A 20,178-nucleotide genomic window follows, 5' to 3' on the forward strand; every position below is an offset into this window, starting at 1 on the left:
GGGAAGCAGAATTTTGGGCGTCTAAACTGCAGCTCCAGGAGGTAAATGACCTAATTAGGAAATGAACGTTAGTTAAGATGAACGTAAAATCTGTCTAAGATTCATAGTTTACCTGTAGAAGGTGTTGCAGCAGCAGGTGCGGTTGGAGTAGTACCTCTTTCGACGTCGGGTTGTGTGTTTGTTGCATTTGCAGTTTGAACGTTATTTTGCGGTACGGCGGTCATTTCTGCTGACGAGATTCCGGCGGGGGCAGCTTTGGCTGTTGAACCATGTCCGAGAAGTCTGTTAAATGGTGTTCTCCAAGTAGGATATGATCGATCAAAGTGCATGAGAGTGTAAATGACTTCCAGGAGAAGGATCGCTAGGACCTGTCGAGTATATATGAAAAATTCCAGCCATATCAAGAATCAAACGTTTTGGATAAGCTGACGAATCTATCAGAATTACATACCAGGAAAGTCATGATCCAACCAAGACCGACGGTAGCGTTACCGAGACTATATATACCGGAAGATCAGCTAACAACCTTTATGTTCCTGATGTGAATCAAATGCAGTAACTTACGATGCCCAACTATCAACGCTATCCCATCTGGAAAAGAAACTAGCTTCTGTAGAAAGTGCGGCAGTTGATGCTACAACATCATGATTTTTAGTAAGACGCAGTAAGTTTTATGATACCGCTACCTCGATTAGATGGAAAGCAGAGAAACCACTCACCAAGGAAATAGATGAAGAAGATAACAAACATGATAGTATCGACCATCACTGAGATGAAGATGTTATCTGGTTTACGGAAAATGAAATATAATCTGCAACAATTTTATCAAATATCGTTAGTTCACCTCGTTATCAGATTATTTTTAGACGACAATGGATGTTGTGACTTACGATACACATCCATAAATCAAGAAAAATACACTTCCTGCAATTAATGCATTTCCAGCTGCGAAGTTGGAGTTATTTACTGCGCCAGAACCGACTACAGAGTACATGTATGGCGCCTGATCAGCTTTCCACATCCATATTTTGAGCAAGTGGGTAAAAAATGACATGTGGTGATACTCACAAACACCATTTGATTTATCAATAAAAGCAGCTGAAACAGCCAAAAGCAAAAGTGCCCAGAAAGTTGTAAAGCCTTTCAATGAGGTGGTGATCAATGGTATGATGCTCATCTTGATAGTACAGTATGCTTGCTTCGGTCGCGCAGTGTTGGTTAGTCGGTGACAATAGATATGAGATAAGAAGGAAGAAGAAGTGATAATCAAGGTAACTTTTGAGTAAACAATGGTTGACGTTGTTGATTTGATGATGAAGAACGTTGACATGTATTGATTACTCCCCAATTTGATGGGAATCCAAAGGAGACATTGATTTGATTCTTTCAATCTTATAAAGGGTCATTGCGCTAAACACAAATATGACTCCTTTGAAACGTGAATCTATTTGTTTTTCTTGGCAATGATCCCATGATCATTGTCCTTCATGTCTATAAACCTCTTTCGGCCTAAGGTTTTAAGGTGCTAATGTTATTCGGATGCTATGCTATGGTATGTGTACCAATTCCCGACAAGTACCGAGAATGTTCATTGAATGAGAACGTTGTTTGTTTGGTTCCCAAGCTTATGAGTGAGAGGGATCGGTAAAAGTCAGGTGGTTATCTTCGACTAGATTAGGAGAGTGCTATGAAATGTAAGGCACCAAATTAAACATGTTTTTCGTCGCGCTTCAAAATGCCAAGAGTACGACGCTATGACATGATTGGAATTTACGAAAGTGGCGTTCTACAGTATCGCGGAGGATTCTCAAGTAATAAATACGATGACAGACTACAGTACGATTATACAGTATTTAGAGGAGACGGAAGAGGAGGAATCTCGTATGATGAGATGAAAGGGATCTAGGTATTCACTTGAGGCATGTTTTCAATCTGTCGGAAGTAAAATAGCTGTTATACTGGCTTTTTCAGTGTTTGCCATCAACAACGCTTTGCTTCCAAACTACCTTCCTTCAATCAACACTCCCAACAGAAAACGATCAAGCCTGTATTTCTGGGTATAGTATGCTTGTTCCAATTTGCTAACATACATGCCAACAGAAGCGTGGAAGATATAGCAGAAGATACAAGCAAATTGATTGCCATCTCAAAAACATATATAAGACATGACAAAAAGGTTATTTCATCAAATGCCCCATGGCCAAGTTGGTTAAGGCATCCGACTGTTAGGAAGCATGCTTTCGCATATCGGAAGATCAACGGTTCGACCCCGTTTGGGGCAGAGATTTAACACCCTTTTTGTCTTTTACCTCTTCAAGCAATTTTGTCGCGAAATTCAGCTCGAAAAGATCGAAAAGATCGACAATATCGAGTTGTTTCAGGTCAAAGGATGGTTAGGTTTGAATCAAAGTTTTACGATGCATTTTACAGTTTTTCGTACTGGTTTCATTATGGATTCAAAGTTTTAGCCTCGACTATGTTGAGAGAGGGTATCTGGGAGTTGAAATGTGCATGAAAAATGCATACCGAATGGCCTCAACAGCAAGAAGCAATCTTCAGAGAGTGCCACATCGCAAAACAGCTGATGATGTTTTACGCCACATTCACCTGTGGCGCGAATGATATCAAGTTTGTACAGAATTGGTTTGTATCCTTCGTGCGCAGATGGCATGGCATCGTCAACTCCTCAAGTTCATGCATGATCAGAGAGCGAATCTCAGAACAAGATCGTTCTATAAGACGGATGGATGATGCATATTTATAACTACCACTCAGCAGAGATGTGTAATCGAGCTTCGTATAAATAGATTACATGCGAAGTTGTCGTTCATGTACCGAAACATCGAACCACGAGCTCACAAAGTTTTACGTTTTTCAGTCAAAGTGTCCATCTTATGCACAATCTAAGGTGATTTTCCCGTGTCAATCTCATTTCATATCGTTCCAACTTTTTCAGTGATATATATAGTAAATTTTTCCCCTACTTCCCTTCTATGCCTTCCTCGTATCTTTCTTTCTACTGATAAGTCCTTCCCTAATTATGCCTAAGCGGATATACATATAGGATTAGCAAACTATACAGATATTTCGGAGGGGCAATGAAAAAGAGCTCGCAACTTACTGAAGATATCGTTACAGGACTACCATTAACTGTCCTCTTCCTCAGCATAAAATTTCAATTTTTTCAGAAGATTTATGTAATTTCGTGATATTGGCTTTCAAGGTAGTGATCGATTGCGATTGAGATTTTTTGTCGGCAACAAGTACTTCAACATATACCTTTTCATCTTGAAGTTCTTTATCCTTTTCTTCAATCTTGATTTCCCATTCTCACTTTTCCTTTTCATGTTCTTCCTTAAGCTTTTTGATGAGATCTTCCTTCTCTACAATCCTACTTTCGAATTCGTTTTTCTCTTTTTTGTACTTGTCTTCAAGCTGTTTGATGGTATCATCTCTTTCAGCGATCTTGTGTTCCCCTTCTTTTAAACCTTCTTGATAGGCGTTCTTTATAAACAGATCAACGGTTTCTATAGATGTATATTTTCTCATCTCGGTTTTCAATTGCTTTTCAAATTCTTCCTTCAATCTGCTAATAGTATCAACTTCATTGGAAATCTTTTTTTCTGCATTTCCGTATTCATGGTCATGCGCTTTTGTAATTCTTGCGTTGGTGTTTTCTGTTGGTACATGATTGCCGTTCTTTCCTTCCGCATGAGTCGAATTGATATTGGTGGCGGCTACAAGCCCTGATAGAGGTGCTGCTGTTGTTGTCATTTGTGTAACTATTTGAGGAGTAAGGGGTACGTGTCAAATATGCAAAGAGGTATTGATTAATAAGACGAAAAAGGAAAAAGAAAAGAGAAAAGAGGAATAAGAGATTAAGAAAGTCAAGTATATGTAGTGGTAAACAATTCAATTAACATCTTCCTCGATAACAAAAATCGAAAAAGGAAATCCGCCTCACCCACCTTGATCATCATATACATACAGTATAGTCTTACCCTTGATTTAATCGTAATCCTGTATACATTATATCAGAGATTTAGAAATTTGATGTAAATTACCATCAAAGGTCAACAATTCCCTACTTTCCCACATATGTAGCTGCTGTAAAAAGTGGGGAAAGTCATGCCAACAAGTCGAGTCAACCATTGTACGTTCTAATATCACTCATACAGTATTCCCGTGGATTTTCTATCATTCTTCAGCAATATTTTCTTAATTCTCTTGATCTCTATCAATCAGTAAACAGAGCTTTAACGTGATACATACAGTACATCATGAGTATAATCTCTGTCAATACATTACTGTTCGTACCAGTACTGTAAACTACTCGATTCGAGGTGGACTGATTTCTCTTCTTGTAAGGTATCTCCACAAATATTTAGATATAAAAAACTCTCAAAAATGATTGTGATGATGTTGACAGTCGGATCGTTTTAGTTTTCAGTCCTGATTTGACATACAGAAAGGCAGACCCTTCATCATTTTGACTAGATTAAACAGTCAGCTCGAGGATTTTCTCCACAACAGCCAATGTATCAGGGAATTGCTTGCTTACACATTCCACCATTGGTATCCTCGTATTGCTTAAGATCACCTTTGAGAGAACCGTGCTGTTTTCGTAAACTAGCTTCGGAGGTCTTGAGATCACCAATTACCTTGCATTGACTTTCAATGACAAAGTCTTTCGCTTCAATCTCCTCTTGGTATTCATTAGTGATCTGGTCGATTTGTCGCTTGTTCCCAGAAATGAGATTGTCAATAGTTGCCGAATGATTGATTTTGTCTTGAGCGAGCGCTTTTGTCAGATTCTCAAATTTACTCTGTAGATCAGGGGGATCGCATCAATATCGTCATACCATAGTACCTATCTAGTATTGGGACACTGACCTCATAGCTCTTGGTGTCTTTAATCATCTTATCTTGTAATGCTTTATTCTTCTCATATAATGCACTATTCAGCTTTTCTAAATGCGAATTTTTTATTTCGACATTCATCCTATGTAACCTTTCCTCCAACATCTCGACTTTATACACACCACCGTCCCATTCGATCTCAGCTCTTTGAAGATCTTCACTTTTAACAGCTAACTCTTCTCTTGCGTTGATCAAATCCTTTTGCACCGATTCTACAGTATAGTTTTCCCTTCCGGAAAAACTATGATCGGACCCTAAAGTATACTTGGAACGCTTTGAATCAGAGGAATAACCAGATTCATTCGACGATAAATCACATCTTCTCTTGTTCTTGCAAGGTGTGGGAAGGGATCTGTAAGCCGCATTTGAAGAATTCTTTCTTGGGTGATCGATACGTGGTTTACGAGAGATGAAGTTTTCCATCTTGACTGAGGTTACTTGATTTGTACAATCGGTTTGTGATACTGTACTCTTTCTGCTACGGGGAGGAAGACAGGCAATCAATAGACAGAACCGAATTCAGTGACAATAACTCACTACGAACACTGTACAGTAGTATGCTGGAAATCAGAGTAAATCAAATCCCTAAGCTGGAAAAGTTAACAGAAAACTAACACAAGGAGGTGAAAACGAGATGATAAGAAAGAATAGATCGTGGAATGGAACATGTCTGAGTGGAAAGGGACCCTTCTCAGAAAGGTTTACGTGTCCATCTCTGATCTATACATCTTGTTTAGGCGATAGTCCGTGCTCATAGGTCGAAATGATGTGGATTTCCTTGGTGATTCGTTCGCACTGGAAATCCACTAGCGTTTATGATTACCCATGAGTCAGGCAATAGCACTTCTGAACAGTGTTTTGCCACTTCATTACCGATGCCAAATATGTAAGGTGCTCAGAAAGCATGCCAATAGCGAGACCCAGTGAAACACATCCTACGTGAAACTCTGGCAATCACTGATAAGGGAAGATCATCGTGTGCCTTTATAACGGTGCCAGTCAACAAATCAGGAATATCCCATACTACATTCTAAGGGTGTAAGATTGATAGATACACCGGAGAGGTCGATTAGATTATATATGTAGAGTAGTCTTCCTGGCTATAAATATCGCAAATGTCTTTCGTACTGAGGAGGTTTTGAGTAATGTTCAAGAGCTATCATCGTAGGATAATTTTGTTCATAAGATTCTGCAGTATGTTCCTGGTCTCGCTCTGGAATTTGGGGATTGTCAGCATGAGATGCCCAAGATAATCAATTAAAATCAGTGTACGATTCTTATATACTCACCAAGCTATTCCTCTACTGATGGTGCAATATTCCCCATGATTGACAAGTTCCCATTAAAATTATTGGCTATCTCCACCAATTCCGCTTCCAATAGTACTACGAGAAGTTTGAGAATGTATGTGTCCTTCTTGTCTATTGCTAAATTGTGATTGTGAGCAAGTTTGGTGGATTGATCTGAGTGGTCTGATTCCAGTTTTCGGAGTTCAGCTACATGAGCGCGTGTACGCCGTCTACGTTCCTTTTTCAGAAATTGGATTTCTCTCTAATTCTCCCAGCAGATCAGTAATCATGATCAGGTGGATTATACTTTGAACTTACCTTGTTCCTTGTGCTCCTCTGTGCCAGCCCCATTATGGCACACTCTTTGTGGCGCAACGCGTTCATCAACGTTTCGATATCGTCTTGCAAGTCAAAGATTCTATTTTCAGCCTCAATCTTTGCCTTTTTTTCTCTTAACATCTCAGGCTCATATCTTTGTTCCTTTCCTTCTAATTTACCTAATTTCCCATAGTCGGTACGATTTGGTGTTTGTGAAACACTGTCCCACAAATCTTCTTCTGTTTCTCCCGATTCCAAAGCCACTGATCCTAGGGCAATGTTTTGCTCGAAAGAACAATCATTATGCACACGACGTTGGTTTGGTATGGAGGGGATCATTGTCAGCGGCTTTCCATCTGTTCCTTCTAATTCATTTCCTCCTGTTTCTATAATCGTATTGTCGAAAGAGCAAAAATCGTCCCATCGATTTTGGCTTTGGAGAAACACATATTCTGATAATTCGGCTCTCGCTATTTCCGTTTCTAGATCTATTAACTCAATATCACCAGGCTCGACGGATGGGGTAATCGATTTGTCGGATTTGATTCGTTTGGGTGTTGAACCTTCCTTTTCAGATCCGGAGAGATCCAGACTTCTTTTGCTATTGTAATTAGATGCAGAGGTGTCCATAGGAGTGAGATTATTCATATAAGGTACACGTCCTTTTGAAGAGTCAACCATGTCGCCAAGCTTTATTCGGAAATTTCAAGATAACACTGTGAGACAGATGCGATTAACGTGCTTTAGCGTTCTCCTACGTTTGAAGAGACTTACAGAGGGAAGATTTAGTGAAATTATACGCTGCAAGCAAAAAATCAAGGTTGAATGGCAAGAAGCAAGATGAGAAGAGAAAGATAAGGAAGAGGATAAGGACCAAGTCATTATCGAAGTTGACGCTAAAAGCAGCCCTTCACCAAGAGCGTTTTGGCGCTCTTTCACATCGAATGGCATAGGCCCATGCACAGATATTAAATGATGTGGATTTGCGTCGCGCTAAAGTACGATCATTTACGTGTGGTACTTCACTTACCAAGAGGTATACATTCCTTCTATGGAAGACTATTCGAACATTCTTGTCCAACGTGGATAAAACGAATACCTCTCCTCAAGCAGATCAATCAATCAACATCCAAAAATTCATTCAATCAGGTGACCAATACAGTATGATCCAATCATTTTATGTTCTACTGCGACTCGATTGACTATCAGATACACTGGAACTAGTGGGATAATCTATAACGTGCTCAACAATTAGCTATGTAGTTGACCCGAATGAAGTTAAGGTTAAAAGAGATACATACAATCATCATATTTAGCTCTTTTTGCAATATCATCCAATTTCTCTTCAAACTTATTTATACGTCTTCTTAACGTATTTTCTGTTTTATCTTTTGTATTCAAAAGTGATTGTAGTTTTTTTATTGTACTTTCTTGTTCTTCGTTGGTTCGTTTCAACGAATGAATCTCGTTAAATCGCTCATTTGATGTTTTTTCGAATTTATAAGCCATTATTTTGAATTCCTTGATTTGTTTCTAGCGATCAACAGGAAGTTGATTTCAGCTTATATCTCATACATCCCAAAAATGAAAGATTCACGACTAGAAAAAATGAAAAGAGAAGATAATTGAAACTAACGTCTTTCTGCTCAAAATTACTTTCTCTAATGATTTCTGCTAATCTGTCGACTTCCACCCTGAGCTGTTCATTCTCTTTCATCAACTTCTTCGTCCTTACCTTTTCCTGAAGCAGTAAGTAGTGATCTTCAGCCTGAGCGAGTTCTCTATCTAAATCGTCTTCCTCAAGTTCATTTACTTCTTCCTCTTCTTTGATACTGATAATTTCGAAACTATCCTCTTTACTAAGACTCAAGACCGGTTTTGAAGGAGAGGTTCGTATCGATTTGGTAGGAAGGGATTGATGATCGGTTTCACTCGATATTCTTGGTCGCTTTTTAGAAGAATTCAAAATCGTGGGTTCAGAAGTAGCCTTGTTTCTATACATCGTGATTGGTAGTTTTAATCGGATCGGGTGCTGCGGCGAACTGTATGCTTTGTTGTTTGGTGTGGCTAGAAGAAAACGGAAAGATCAAGATAATCAAGATTACCTGAATTACAAGGCGTAGAGAAAAGAAGGATTGAAGAAGGGAGAGTGATGAAAGTATAGGTGATCTTCGGTATCAATAGTCAGATACGAAGATAGGTTGACATCAGCCAACAAGAATCAATAATAACGCACGGACCGCCACCAACATGGATACCTTAGACCATTTCGATCGTTCATATTTTCGTAGTGTACATTTCGTCGTAAAACTTTCTCTGCCCTGTTTTTACTTGGGAAAAACCTTAAGATGACCTTTTGATTTCACCTTATAATCTACAACGGATTATTGGTGTCCTGATGTTAGCCTAAACAGGATTCATCAGATCAGTGGAATGTAAGGAGCGCAAAGGTGATCCCTGAACGTAAGTAAGTATACATGAAAATGGATAGAAATACCGAAAATGAGAATGATGATATATATGTCAACCGCGTTGAACCCCTTGCTATCCCCTAAACGCACAAATCTCTTGGACTATTGTGGGAAAGGAGTTAACGAGCTTCGAATTGTACCTATGGGTATATAGGATTAGTATTGATTTCCAGTATTGAAAGAGGATATTTGTGATCGATGTCGTAGGCTGTTTGGATTGTATTGTAAAACTCACGACTAGGGCAGAAACGAGAAGTCAGCATGATATACCAGTAACAACCGATGAATACAGAAGACCACATAATTTGTACATGTCAAGGAGCATATGAACAGATTGGGAAATGGTGATTAAAAGGGAAAGAACTGATGTTATTACACTTACTTCTCGTTGTTCTTGGTTTGTACATTACTCTATGACCACATTCTCTACATCTGATTAATTCTGAAGTTTTCATCGCTGTTTTAGCACCACAATCTACAGAATCGTCAAAAATACCAGAATCAGTATATTTCGATCGAATAAATCATCATACCCTTGACAATCCATTATATCTAACTCTAATATTCCCTTGAATAGACACTCCAAATGAGATTATCCCCACCATAATCATAAGAATCAAGCGAATCATCTACATCCTAGATATCTTTTTAACAAATGGTTTTTCCGATGCAAGGATATATCACTTGTAGTGGGATATTGATACTTACCACCACAGATGTATTCGATTGTCTCAGGTGGTTTAGGTATTGATCTAGCTGGCATAGGATTTGGGTTTTGTTGTGTGTATGGGTTTGCTTGTTGTGACATCTTAGTGAAGATTTCCTGCTATTTGACTGAGTTCTAGATTGAGAAAAGGCGTGTTCAAAGAGGTGGATGTCTGGATTCCAGATCTGATGTGACTGATGTCGTGTTTGTTGTCCGTTTATATCTATGGGATATGGAAATAGATTAGTAACCCAGATTATTGTATCATATCGTTTTGATGTTTTTAACATTAACATTTCTATTTTGAACATTTCTTGAGCTTTCCGGTAAAGAGCATCCAGGCACGTACCAAAGAACACTGATAAGCAGTCTGGTTTAGAGCATACAAGAATGACACGTCATGGGAGTTGTCACTTATCGCACGTCACCGCATAATCACCGTGCCGGACACCTTGTTCCCTTCCTGGCTAGCTGTATCACTAGTGATTGATATGTAGAGATAGCTAGAGATGTATGATTCATGTAAATCAGACAACATCATTATATTCGTAGTTTCCTACAGCCCAAAGAGTAGCACCGAACTATCACTCAACCCATCTGTCTCGGTTATACAACCACACAAAATGTATATAACATCAGCATTATCAGCATTAGAATCATTATCATCATCAACATCAACATCTTCTTCTGGCCCTCTAAACGCTTTGATAGATGATCAATTCACTTTAGCTAAATCACGTATATTATCAGGAGAAGATCCAAAGACTGTCATCACGGAATTACAGAAAAATGTTAAAAATTGTAAAAAAGATGTAGAAAAAGGTTTAAAGAGTTGGTATGGCGCTTTGGGTAATTTGGGTAAAGAAGTTGATAAGGTGAGTGCGATTTGCAAACAGATTTTTTGGAATGAATATTAGATTATCACAACTATCGTTCAATAACCGTTTTTCTGCAGATGCTAGGAAATTCATGGTCTTAGAAAGGAATAACATAGCTGACAATCGTATTAATTGCCCATCGATTAGGCATTCCCACCGAATTTAGCAGATATCAGTGAAGCGTATTCTGATCCACCATTGTTTGCCGATCCTGAAGCTGCACAAGCTTTAGATCGAGCTATACTGGAATCTTTGGGTAGAAGGGGATTATGGGATGCTGTTGAAGCTATAGAGAAGGTGAATTTGTCCTTTATAAAACGTACGCAATGTTCCAATCAAATAAGACGCTAAATCGTTTCTGTCATGCTCGTGATTTGATAGGAGACATCATTGAGATACCCGAAAACTAAAAGAGATTTATCGACGGAATTACAACATATATTATTATCAATTGATCAATTAAATCTACAACCTGCTTTGGAATGGTGTTCCGAAACCAAAAATACAATCTTTTTAAATTCACCACCACATCCTTCATCATTACCATATCATTTACATAAATTAATTTTCAAGTTAATCTCCTTGAAAGATAAACAGAAAGCAATCAAGTATGCAAATGAAAATTTGATTAAATATGTTCCGACTCAACCTGTTTTAAAATTGATTACTGCTTGTTTATACGATAAAAGCGATGATTCTACTCAAGATAGAGATGGAGATTCACCAATGAATTATAATGATAATTTAGATCGTGATGGGAATGAAGATGACAATGGAGAAGAAGGGATGATAGAAAATGATGAATCAAAATCAATGACAATGCATAAATCAAGAAGAAGATTAAGTAATGGAAATTCAATAGAAACAATATCAAAAGCAAAAGAAAAAGAATTTGAAAAAGATAAATCAGAATTAGTAGAAATGTTTAAAAATGAATTTTGTAGAAGATATCAATGGTCAAAAGAAGATTCATTAAAGATTTCAATTGAATTAGGTAGTAAATTTGGTAGTTTAGATAAAATTGAAAAAGCAAGAAAAGTTATGGGTGAACATTTAGGTAATATTAGAAAATGGGATGAGTTACCTGTAAGTCCTTGTTCCTTTCATACATCTCCTTTTTGCTATCTTGAAAATCTTTGACTTTGCTCTTTGCATCCCTTCCCCTCTTTCTCTCGAGTCGCTATCTATCAATGTATATATGCTGACTAAACAAATTTAACAGATGGAAGTACCTCTACCTCCTGAACGTAGATACCATTCAGTCTTCGTTTGTCCTGTATCCAAAGAACAAGCAACAGAATCAAATCCACCCAAAATGTTAACTTGTGGTCATGTTATTGCAGAAGAAAGTTTCAATAGGTTACTTAAAGGAGGGTAAGTTAAATACCATGATCATACTCCGCCTTGATTACGCTAATGACTGTTGTATACTTCGATATATAGACGTAGATCTGTCAAATGTCCCTATTGCCCTATGGAAACATCGCAATCAGTAGCGCAAAGACTGTACTTCTAGCTTAACTCTGTAAACTAAAATATCACGATTCCATATGTCTTGTTTCATAGTTGTATACCCCGCAAAGGATTTTTTCTCACAGTATGTGGATGAATGTAAAGAATGTTTCACACCAGTGTATGTTATATATGTGTATAATGAATATCCTTTGGACCGCTTCCTAAATAAAGGATGCGGTGATCTCTTGATGTGTGTTTTTGTTCCTATCAAAGTAATCTGAAACAATGCATGGATGAAAGTAAATGCTCTAATGGTACAAACAGCTCAAAAGAACGACACGATTTCATTAATGGTAAACATATTAGCCCATCTGTTATCCTTATAAACTACCCTCACTGTATGATCTATCTGGCGTTTCTCCTTCGCGCGGGTACCGTTATATACCATTGGATTTCTTGATACTACCGCCAACTTTAACCCCATTTAAACCTTCTTTCTCTTCTTTCTCTCTACCTCTTGAAGCCCATAATTGTCTTCTCTCTTCCATCAAAGTTTCAGCCCATTTTTGTATTGTAGGATGTTCTAAATGTGGTATAGATCCACAAAAGAATGGTGAGAGTGTTTGAATATCTTGGCCTGATAATCATGAGAAAAGAAAGATTGTGAAGATCAGTAAATCTTAAACATGTCATTTTGATTATAAGTCGACATAAGCGAGAATTCAAGAAGTCATCACTCACTTCGTTCATATTCTACTGCTTGAAGAGCAAGTTCTATTCTGTCCAAATCCTACATTGCAGGATTAGCTATCGTTATTCAAATTCAGCGAATATCACAGCTCAACTTACTTTCACTAATTTTGATTCTGGTGTTTCCCTAGTTTCATATTCCTATTACATTATCATACAGTTGTCACCTGTTTATCAGAATGGTACTTTCTATCTCTGCCAGCTAAGCGATCAACTTACATCCCATAATGATCTAAATCTATTTCGAGCATCTTTGTTACCCTCACCGCCTAGCATTTCATTCAAGAATGAATCCATAGCTTGTTCCTCTAATTGATGTTTTACGTGCGCAGGTACACCTTCCACTGGCGTTATGTCTCCGACACTAAAATTGTTCATCAGTTATAAGCCAAGCTTGCTGAGATTTCAGTCACTCACTGTGCTTCAGCTAAATCGTGTACTAATGCCATCTATACATATGAGCACGGTCAGCTAAACATGCTTATAGCTAGCGAATAGCTGATATGAACTGTGAAGACATACCATGACACATCTAGGGATATCTAACGGTCTATTTGGATCTTGCGGTATCATCATAGCCATTAAAGCCATTCTACACATATGATCTGATATACTACGTGTGTTGTCTGTCAGCTTGTGTCGTGACAGGAAAGTGAGCTATCCAGCTTTAACTAACCTTTCGGCTTCTTTCACCTGTGATAAGTTATTATTGTAAGCTCAAGGGGCGATGGCAAACTCGCTCAGACTATATAGCTTACACCTTCCCTTATCCATCCTGATCTTTTCTGTACTTTCAACTGTTCCAATAAATGTAAGAAAGCAAGTGTATCTAAAGCTTCGTTACCCGTTGACCTGTCATGTAAAGTCAGCCAAGTTTAAGGGGTGAACAATCGTTCTATAGCTTACTTGTAAGGTGCGGGGAGTTCTTTTCCGCCTGCTCCAAGTACTTTAGCAGTCTCCTTTGCTTGTGCACTGACAGTGTCAATGGGTAAAGAGCTCATTTTGTTAACTTGACGTAAAGGTGTACTGGATATTATAGGTACTGCGGTAGGCATTATACTTTTAACTCTTTTCAAGAATAGCTGTTGATGTGTATTTACACTCTTTGTGAGAATATATCGAGACATGCAAAGTTGAAGAAAGGAATAAAAGGTGTTAACGTTGAATTCAACGCAATGTTGTTGGTTTATTCACTCACCCACCTCTTAGCAAATATCAAGAGCTTGCTTTCTTGCATTTGTTGTTTTGATCGATTGAAGATCGTCGCGTGGTAGACGTGTTTCTAACACGTAATCGAGCAGTACTGTTGATACGTTGATACACTTAATCTGATCGGTAGGTTCCGCCGGTAAATAAAAGTAAATCCGAACATGAGCCCAATTGATGAGAAAAAGAGGTCCACTCAACTTATGGATTAATTATCTCGTCGTTTCATCTTCTTCTTCCTCCTCTCCTCAGCTCTCGTTAGACGATATCAAGAAACACAAAACGATTATGAAGAGGTCGAGCAGACTTACATTCAAAGCATAACCTCGTATCAGCAAGATCAGTCACCAGAATAGATAACTCCAAGCTATTCAACTACAAAAGTCCTTTTCCCCCCGTTGTTACCTCTTTCCTCCTGATGTACCTCATATGACAACTCGCCGATTAGGGTAAGCTGTTGCATTATTTCTAACGATAATCACCGCATCAGATCATAAGCTTACTTTTCCCTCCTTCTCATTATTAGGCTGACTAAGCCTATCAGTCGATCTCCTATGCCGCTCGAATCTCAATCCCAAGATTCGACTCAGCAACCTTCCATTGAGATTCGACCCTCTATTCCGTCATCATCTTTCATACTACCTCTTTCGAGTGTTCCCGAGGCCTCTTCCGACCTATCTGAACCGCCGGAGGAGTCGGCAAGCTTCATACCGGACTCACATCGTGATGAAGGGGTATCTGGTAGCTCAGTAGAGGAAACAGGTGAAAGTGGTTTAGCTTGGACGCAATCGCAAGTAACCAAGAATCAACAAGCAGAAGAAGAGAAAAATAGAGATGATTTTGATAGGGAAAGGTCCCAAGATGAGGTGATCACCTCACCGGACCCTGCGATTGAAAGCCCAGTAAGACCTCGCCAGTATACACAGCCTCCAGGCTCTCCTCCCGTCATAGTACCCCCCTCAACTCCTCCAATATCACCTACTACCACTGGAAAACAATTAGAAGATTCGCTTCCACTTCAAGACAGGTCCGCTGACAAAGAGAATACCGGATTGGAGGATACCGAAGTTGATCTACCTCATGTAGAGACCCCTCAAGAATCGGAGTCACCATCAAGTCGGCTTTCCTCTCAAGGAAAAGACAAGACAACAGTCTTACCTGAAGCACTTGGCTCTAATCGACAACTAAGAGGCGTCACATCCTACTCACCTTCGAAGATAGGTGCCCAATCACATTCTGCAAAGGCAGACACAACTCGAAAAGCATCAACCACATTTTCACCTATCGGAAAACTCAGATCTACATATTCTCTATGCAGTAAGAGTAAACAGAAAAAGGTAGAATCTCAAGACAGCGAGGAATCACTCTTTGGAAAGGAACCGGTTATCACTCAGCAGGAGAAACCTTATGACAGGTTTTTAGCGGTGAGCAAAAGCAACTTAGCTGAGAAACTCACCAACGGACCCAGTCGCATCAATTCGAATACCTCGACCAACATATCGACTGAAGAAGAAGAAGAACAGATAGAAGAACGACCTCTCACCACCTTCACTTCTAATCACACGAAGGATGGCGTTAATGAGGACGATGACGAGGACGAAACTGACAATCATGAAACAGAGGAGCAGGAGGACGACGAGGCTGGAATCAATTGGGATCAGACGTTAGGAAACGAAAACGTCACTGGGGTCGATACAATGAACAACGACACATCACATTCTCAATCGCCTGTCGCACAGACATCTAGAATAGCTGCAATGATGTCCTCTTCCCCAACAAAGGAATCTCACCCGACCGCCAACCGCTCAATGTTCAACCAACTAGCAAATTCCGGTTCAGTTTCCTCCCAAAAAGCAGACCTGTTGTCAGGTGGACTCTTCTCTGACCCAGGCGAAGAAGTTGGGGATGATCCGGAAACACAACGTTCTATTCACTTTCAAGCTACTCAAATGGCTCCACAAGTTCTCAGTTCTCCTCCTCGAATTGGATCACTCTCTGAAGAACCCCAACTGCAAGCTACTTATGAAGCTACCCAACCAGACGAAATTCAAAAGGATGGACCGTTAGCAGAAAAGCCGCAACATCAGGAAAATCTGAATGCTGTCCCCCGGCCCCAACCTTCCGTATCGAGAGCACCATCCAATTTCTCAACGACTTCGAAAATCAGTGTACCTTCTCATCGACAACTAGCTAGGCGCTCGAGAGCAGAAGATGCCTCCAATATCTCGATTGCCTCTAATCACCAACCTGCCAGGTCGAATCTCCTCCCAGATCGTCCCGTGCGATCTGAAGTTGTCATCCCCGCAGTTGAATCCTCACCATTCAAGAAAACTCCTCCTCATCGCGCTAGCTCAGAGTCGCGCCTGCAAGAGACCTTCAAGGACAGCTTCGAGAAAGGATCAAGCTCTCTTGAAAATGCTACTGCAAAACCTTCATCCCCTCCTCAACGTGTCACAGAACCCGAAAATGCGCCGTTGCTTGAAGAAACAGCTTTGAACTACACTTCTCCCCCTAGTCCGCCCGTATCCCCTCACCGAGGCCTATCACCTACATCTCCTTCGTTGAATGCCACTCGTCATCCTGATCTGGAAGCCACTAAAGCTAATAGCCCATCTTTGCCACCCGTCTCATCGCCACAGATATCACCAACCAAGTATAAAAGTAGGGCTAAGAGGAAAAGGATACCATCAACATCACCGTCAATAGATGAGAACGACTTAAAGTCCGATAGTAGCGGCTCCACACCAATCGATGAAGAAGATCATACCTACCAACCCATCATTCATACCAAAAAAGCTAAAAGTCGAGGTGTCAGCTCGGCTGCGTCGTCAAGACGACAAGCATCTTCTCCGCCCGTGCAGGCACCTGCATCCACCTCCAAGCGGAAACGTAGACCCGTCGTTCGATCCAGCTCGCTATCTAATCCTCCTTCAGACAGTCAGAGCAGCTCGCCAGCTCCAGAAGACCCTGAAGATAACACATATCAACCTAGTCTGCTTCCTAAAATCAAATTGAAATTGGACAAAGGTAAGGGTAAAGAAAAGGTTTCTGCGCCCAACAGTTCAGCATCGAGCCGACCACCACTCACAAAGAAGCTAAAGACAAACGCTCAAGTTGCTCGACTTACGCCATCCTTTCCAAATACACCTATCGCAGATTCATCAGATGATGCAGAAGTGGTACCAGTATTGGCTGCTTGTTACACACGTTATTACCCTGGAAAGGCTAAATGGACTGGCAAAGGTTACCGAGTAGAATTTGAGGATGGTGAAAAGAAGAACAACGTGAAACCGGATACTATGAGGAAGTTAGTGCTGAGACAGGGTGATCAGTTAGAAGCGTCTACGGACAGCAAATATCCAGCTAAATTTGAAGTCTCGGCTGATTGGGATGGTAATTCTGCCGGAGTCAAGTGTCGATCATTAGAAGGATTGAAGCTTGGGCGAATCAAGTTACATTTGTTTGGAATTAGCAACAAATATATTCACTCCAACTTTGGTGATAGACTCTTCGAAGATTCACATACTGCTAGATCTACAAATGGGCACGGATCGGCTGGACCTGTCACCGATCGCGCGGCGATATTTCCATCGAGAGCTTCTGTGCCTCGATCACCAGTAAAACGGGCAAATGGATATGGATCACCATCGGTATCTAGACGATCTCTTTCACCAACCAGAGTAACCTCTAATCATCTTAAAGGAATGATTTTTCTTCTAACTAGAGGTCTTCCTACCAACCAGAATGAGATATCTCACTCAATCCGTTCGCAAGGTGGTAAAATTGTTTCTACATGGGAAGAAATGTTTGATACCTCGTCCCCTGGTGAATGTGGTTTTATTAGAAATTTAGCTGGAGCACCCTTCTTGGTGCTTATGGGAGATGGGAGAGATGGCACCATCATGACACCGAAAGTCATGGTAGCTCTAGCTAAAGGAATCCCGTGTTTAAGTGCTAAGTACATTGAGGATACGGTTGAGCAAAATAAAGTAAGCTCACATATGTAGTTGCGCGGCGCTGGATGCTGATCATGATCTCTTTTCCTTTTCCTACAGAGACTTGATTGGCGATCCTACCTAATTTCACCTGGATTTTCTGATTATGTAGAGCATTACATGTCACAGATAGTTGATATCAAATGGGGAGAAGATGATTGGGATTCACATTCCGCCGGACCAGTCAGGAAACCTCTACAAGGGACAAAGGTCTTGTTCGTATTACCCAGCTCAAAGAACGAAGCCTTAAAGGTGAGTTCATTGACATCACCATCTCACGATCATGGCTTCTTTTGTTATGCTAATGGGAATATCCCTTATAGCGACTCATACCAGTATGTGCTTACTCGATGGGTGTAGAAGAAATCCAGTCGGTCTCTAACAGTAAATCAAGCGAGACCATGATCAAAGATGACAAATGGGATTATATCTTATTTGAGGATAGAGAGTATAAAGAAAAAGATAGAATCAAGCCTTTCCCAAAATATCTTGTATCCCAACAAGATAGGTTATGTAATGTTCATTGGATGAAACAGTGCCTTGTGAGTAGTGACGGGTGAACTTAGTGTTTCAGAGAAATCGTAGAGTAGCTAACGTTTAGTTCTGGCAGATTACCGGTTCAGCTCTACCTCCAACTTTGAATGTGGAAAAAGGTGAAAAGGAGCAGAAGAAATGAGAAAAGTAGCTCAAAAGGATTTTGGGTTTCAGTGTTTATCGGATCATCATATATTGTAGCATTTCACCTGTATATACCCCGCATAGCTAATGAGACTGTTATAGTAGTTGTAATTCATACGCATAGTCCTAAAGAGGACCACGAAATTCAATATGTATTATGTTTTCATGTCAAAACTACCGATACTTGTCTCTTGTATTCTACAGTGTGACGAGGTCGAGGTGGAGGTCGATCAGTTAAAACTAGCACCGGAGCTAACGAGAGGAGGATACCTATCTTACTCCCCGCTTCCTATACCGTTACGACAATGCTAGATGTCTTCGTGAACCTTCACGTTGCACGATATCATATTTGGATCATACAGTGACCCTCGCTTGTGCCAATCTCAGAGGATCTCCTTTGAAGGAATCGTGTTTAATCAGCTTCTCGTACAACGCATAGACAACGGATCAGGATGATACGGAATACAACAAATCGTCTTATACGTTCAAGTATAGCTCAATCTCGAAATAACGTCCTTCTGAGTCAATATATACCAACTACCAATCAAGCTTATTACAGATCGATTGGTAAATATTCATCTTCCAGCACACCTTCCTCCTCTAAAACTACACCGATTACATCACCATCACCATCATCTTCACCCTCACCTTCCATTAAACCAAAATCAACTTTAATACAGAAGTACACCCCATATTTAACTCAAATATCTACAAGAACAGGTGTACCTTTACCTTCATTATTAATTTCTTTTTTGGTTTTACATGAAATAACAGCTATTTTACCTGTTTTATTAATTTATTGGATATTTACAAGTTTAGGTTTAGGTTTAAGTTTAGTTAATTATGTATTGAACATAGGTCAAACAGATGAAAATGATCAAAGCGAGAATCAGGGCAGCAACAATAATTATGCCTTAAGAAAATGGATAAGAGATTGGTATATTGAAGGTGAGACTAAAATTGAAAAAGTTGGTAAAAGATATGGTATATTTGGTTATGAAAAAATCATAAAATCAAATACAAATAATAATCAACAAAATTATAAAGATATCGAGCAAATGAATGAGAAGATTAATAATGAATTACAACATATAGTCACTACTTCAACAACAACAACAACAACAACAACAACAGGTACAAGTACAGGAGCAGCAACAAAAGTCGCAGATGCTATAGCTGCTTATGTAGTTGTTAAAGTAAGTTTGAAATGAAATAATCAGTCTGATGTTTCTTTCTTTTCCCCTTTCCCTTTCCCTTCCCCTTCCACTTGTCATTGTTCTGATCTGAGAATTGATGCTAATAAAGATGTACAGGCCCTCTTACCATTACGAATAGCAGTTTCAATAGGTGCCGCACCTGCGTTCGCTAGATATACTTTAATTCCTATACAAAATATATTCAAGAGATTCAGAAGGTAAAAACTTTCGGAAAATATTTTCCTTGGGGCTTTGGTATTTAGTACGAGAAATGTGGAAAACCAATTTGAGTTGCTTTAATTGGTATATGCATTAT

The 20,178-nt window shown here is 39.6% G+C and overlaps 9 protein-coding genes and 1 non-coding gene across 10 annotated transcripts; 4 read left to right on the top strand and 6 right to left on the bottom strand.

The window, feature by feature from the left end:
- Positions 1-21: 21 nt before the first annotated feature.
- On the bottom strand, positions 22-1,177 carry L201_002194 (uncharacterized protein; the record flags this gene model as incomplete). The annotated part of the gene is made up of 7 exons (XM_066217972.1): positions 22-50; positions 113-368; positions 452-497; positions 565-634; positions 720-811; positions 891-981; positions 1,069-1,177. The coding sequence occupies 7 exons, from the start codon at positions 1,175-1,177 to the stop codon at positions 22-24; spliced, it is 693 nt and encodes a 230-aa protein (XP_066074069.1).
- A 1,013-nt stretch (positions 1,178-2,190) lies between these two features.
- Positions 2,191-2,282, top strand: L201_002195. Its single transcript has one exon. It is a non-coding gene; the product is annotated as a tRNA-OTHER (tRNA).
- A 1,048-nt stretch (positions 2,283-3,330) lies between these two features.
- Positions 3,331-3,774, bottom strand: L201_002196 (uncharacterized protein; the record flags this gene model as incomplete). The annotated part of the gene is made up of 1 exon (XM_066217973.1): positions 3,331-3,774. The coding sequence occupies one exon, from the start codon at positions 3,772-3,774 to the stop codon at positions 3,331-3,333; it is 444 nt and encodes a 147-aa protein (XP_066074070.1).
- Positions 3,775-4,446: 672 nt separating this feature from the next.
- On the bottom strand, positions 4,447-5,343 carry L201_002197 (uncharacterized protein; the record flags this gene model as incomplete). The annotated part of the gene is made up of 3 exons (XM_066217974.1): positions 4,447-4,493; positions 4,562-4,826; positions 4,894-5,343. 3 exons carry the CDS (start codon positions 5,341-5,343, stop codon positions 4,447-4,449), a joined length of 762 nt encoding a protein of 253 aa, XP_066074071.1.
- Positions 5,344-6,213: 870 nt separating this feature from the next.
- On the bottom strand, positions 6,214-7,208 carry L201_002198 (uncharacterized protein; the record flags this gene model as incomplete). Its single annotated transcript, XM_066217975.1, has 2 exons — positions 6,214-6,471; positions 6,528-7,208. The coding sequence occupies 2 exons, from the start codon at positions 7,206-7,208 to the stop codon at positions 6,214-6,216; spliced, it is 939 nt and encodes a 312-aa protein (XP_066074072.1).
- A 496-nt stretch (positions 7,209-7,704) lies between these two features.
- Positions 7,705-9,806, bottom strand: L201_002199 (uncharacterized protein; the record flags this gene model as incomplete). Its single annotated transcript, XM_066217976.1, has 5 exons — positions 7,705-7,760; positions 7,829-8,060; positions 8,164-8,594; positions 9,381-9,473; positions 9,707-9,806. 5 exons carry the CDS (start codon positions 9,804-9,806, stop codon positions 7,705-7,707), a joined length of 912 nt encoding a protein of 303 aa, XP_066074073.1.
- A 521-nt stretch (positions 9,807-10,327) lies between these two features.
- L201_002200 (uncharacterized protein) lies at positions 10,328-12,098 on the top strand (the record flags this gene model as incomplete). Its single annotated transcript, XM_066217977.1, has 5 exons — positions 10,328-10,579; positions 10,730-10,879; positions 10,964-11,668; positions 11,805-11,956; positions 12,026-12,098. 5 exons carry the CDS (start codon positions 10,328-10,330, stop codon positions 12,096-12,098), a joined length of 1,332 nt encoding a protein of 443 aa, XP_066074074.1.
- A 376-nt stretch (positions 12,099-12,474) lies between these two features.
- On the bottom strand, positions 12,475-13,842 carry L201_002201 (uncharacterized protein; the record flags this gene model as incomplete). Its single annotated transcript, XM_066217978.1, has 9 exons — positions 12,475-12,674; positions 12,779-12,827; positions 12,887-12,928; positions 13,007-13,151; positions 13,205-13,236; positions 13,310-13,400; positions 13,464-13,480; positions 13,546-13,639; positions 13,694-13,842. 9 exons carry the CDS (start codon positions 13,840-13,842, stop codon positions 12,475-12,477), a joined length of 819 nt encoding a protein of 272 aa, XP_066074075.1.
- A 580-nt stretch (positions 13,843-14,422) lies between these two features.
- On the top strand, positions 14,423-18,664 carry L201_002202 (uncharacterized protein; the record flags this gene model as incomplete). Its single annotated transcript, XM_066217979.1, has 5 exons — positions 14,423-14,442; positions 14,520-17,982; positions 18,049-18,240; positions 18,312-18,530; positions 18,599-18,664. The coding sequence occupies 5 exons, from the start codon at positions 14,423-14,425 to the stop codon at positions 18,662-18,664; spliced, it is 3,960 nt and encodes a 1,319-aa protein (XP_066074076.1).
- Positions 18,665-19,118: 454 nt separating this feature from the next.
- Positions 19,119-20,084, top strand: L201_002203 (uncharacterized protein; the record flags this gene model as incomplete). The annotated part of the gene is made up of 2 exons (XM_066217980.1): positions 19,119-19,862; positions 19,980-20,084. 2 exons carry the CDS (start codon positions 19,119-19,121, stop codon positions 20,082-20,084), a joined length of 849 nt encoding a protein of 282 aa, XP_066074077.1.
- Between the last annotated feature and the right edge of the window lie 94 nt (positions 20,085-20,178).

The sequence above is a fragment of the Kwoniella dendrophila genome, chromosome 2 (assembly GCF_036810415.1).
Source record: "Kwoniella dendrophila CBS 6074 chromosome 2, complete sequence".
Lineage (NCBI taxonomy): Eukaryota > Fungi > Basidiomycota > Tremellomycetes > Tremellales > Cryptococcaceae > Kwoniella > Kwoniella dendrophila.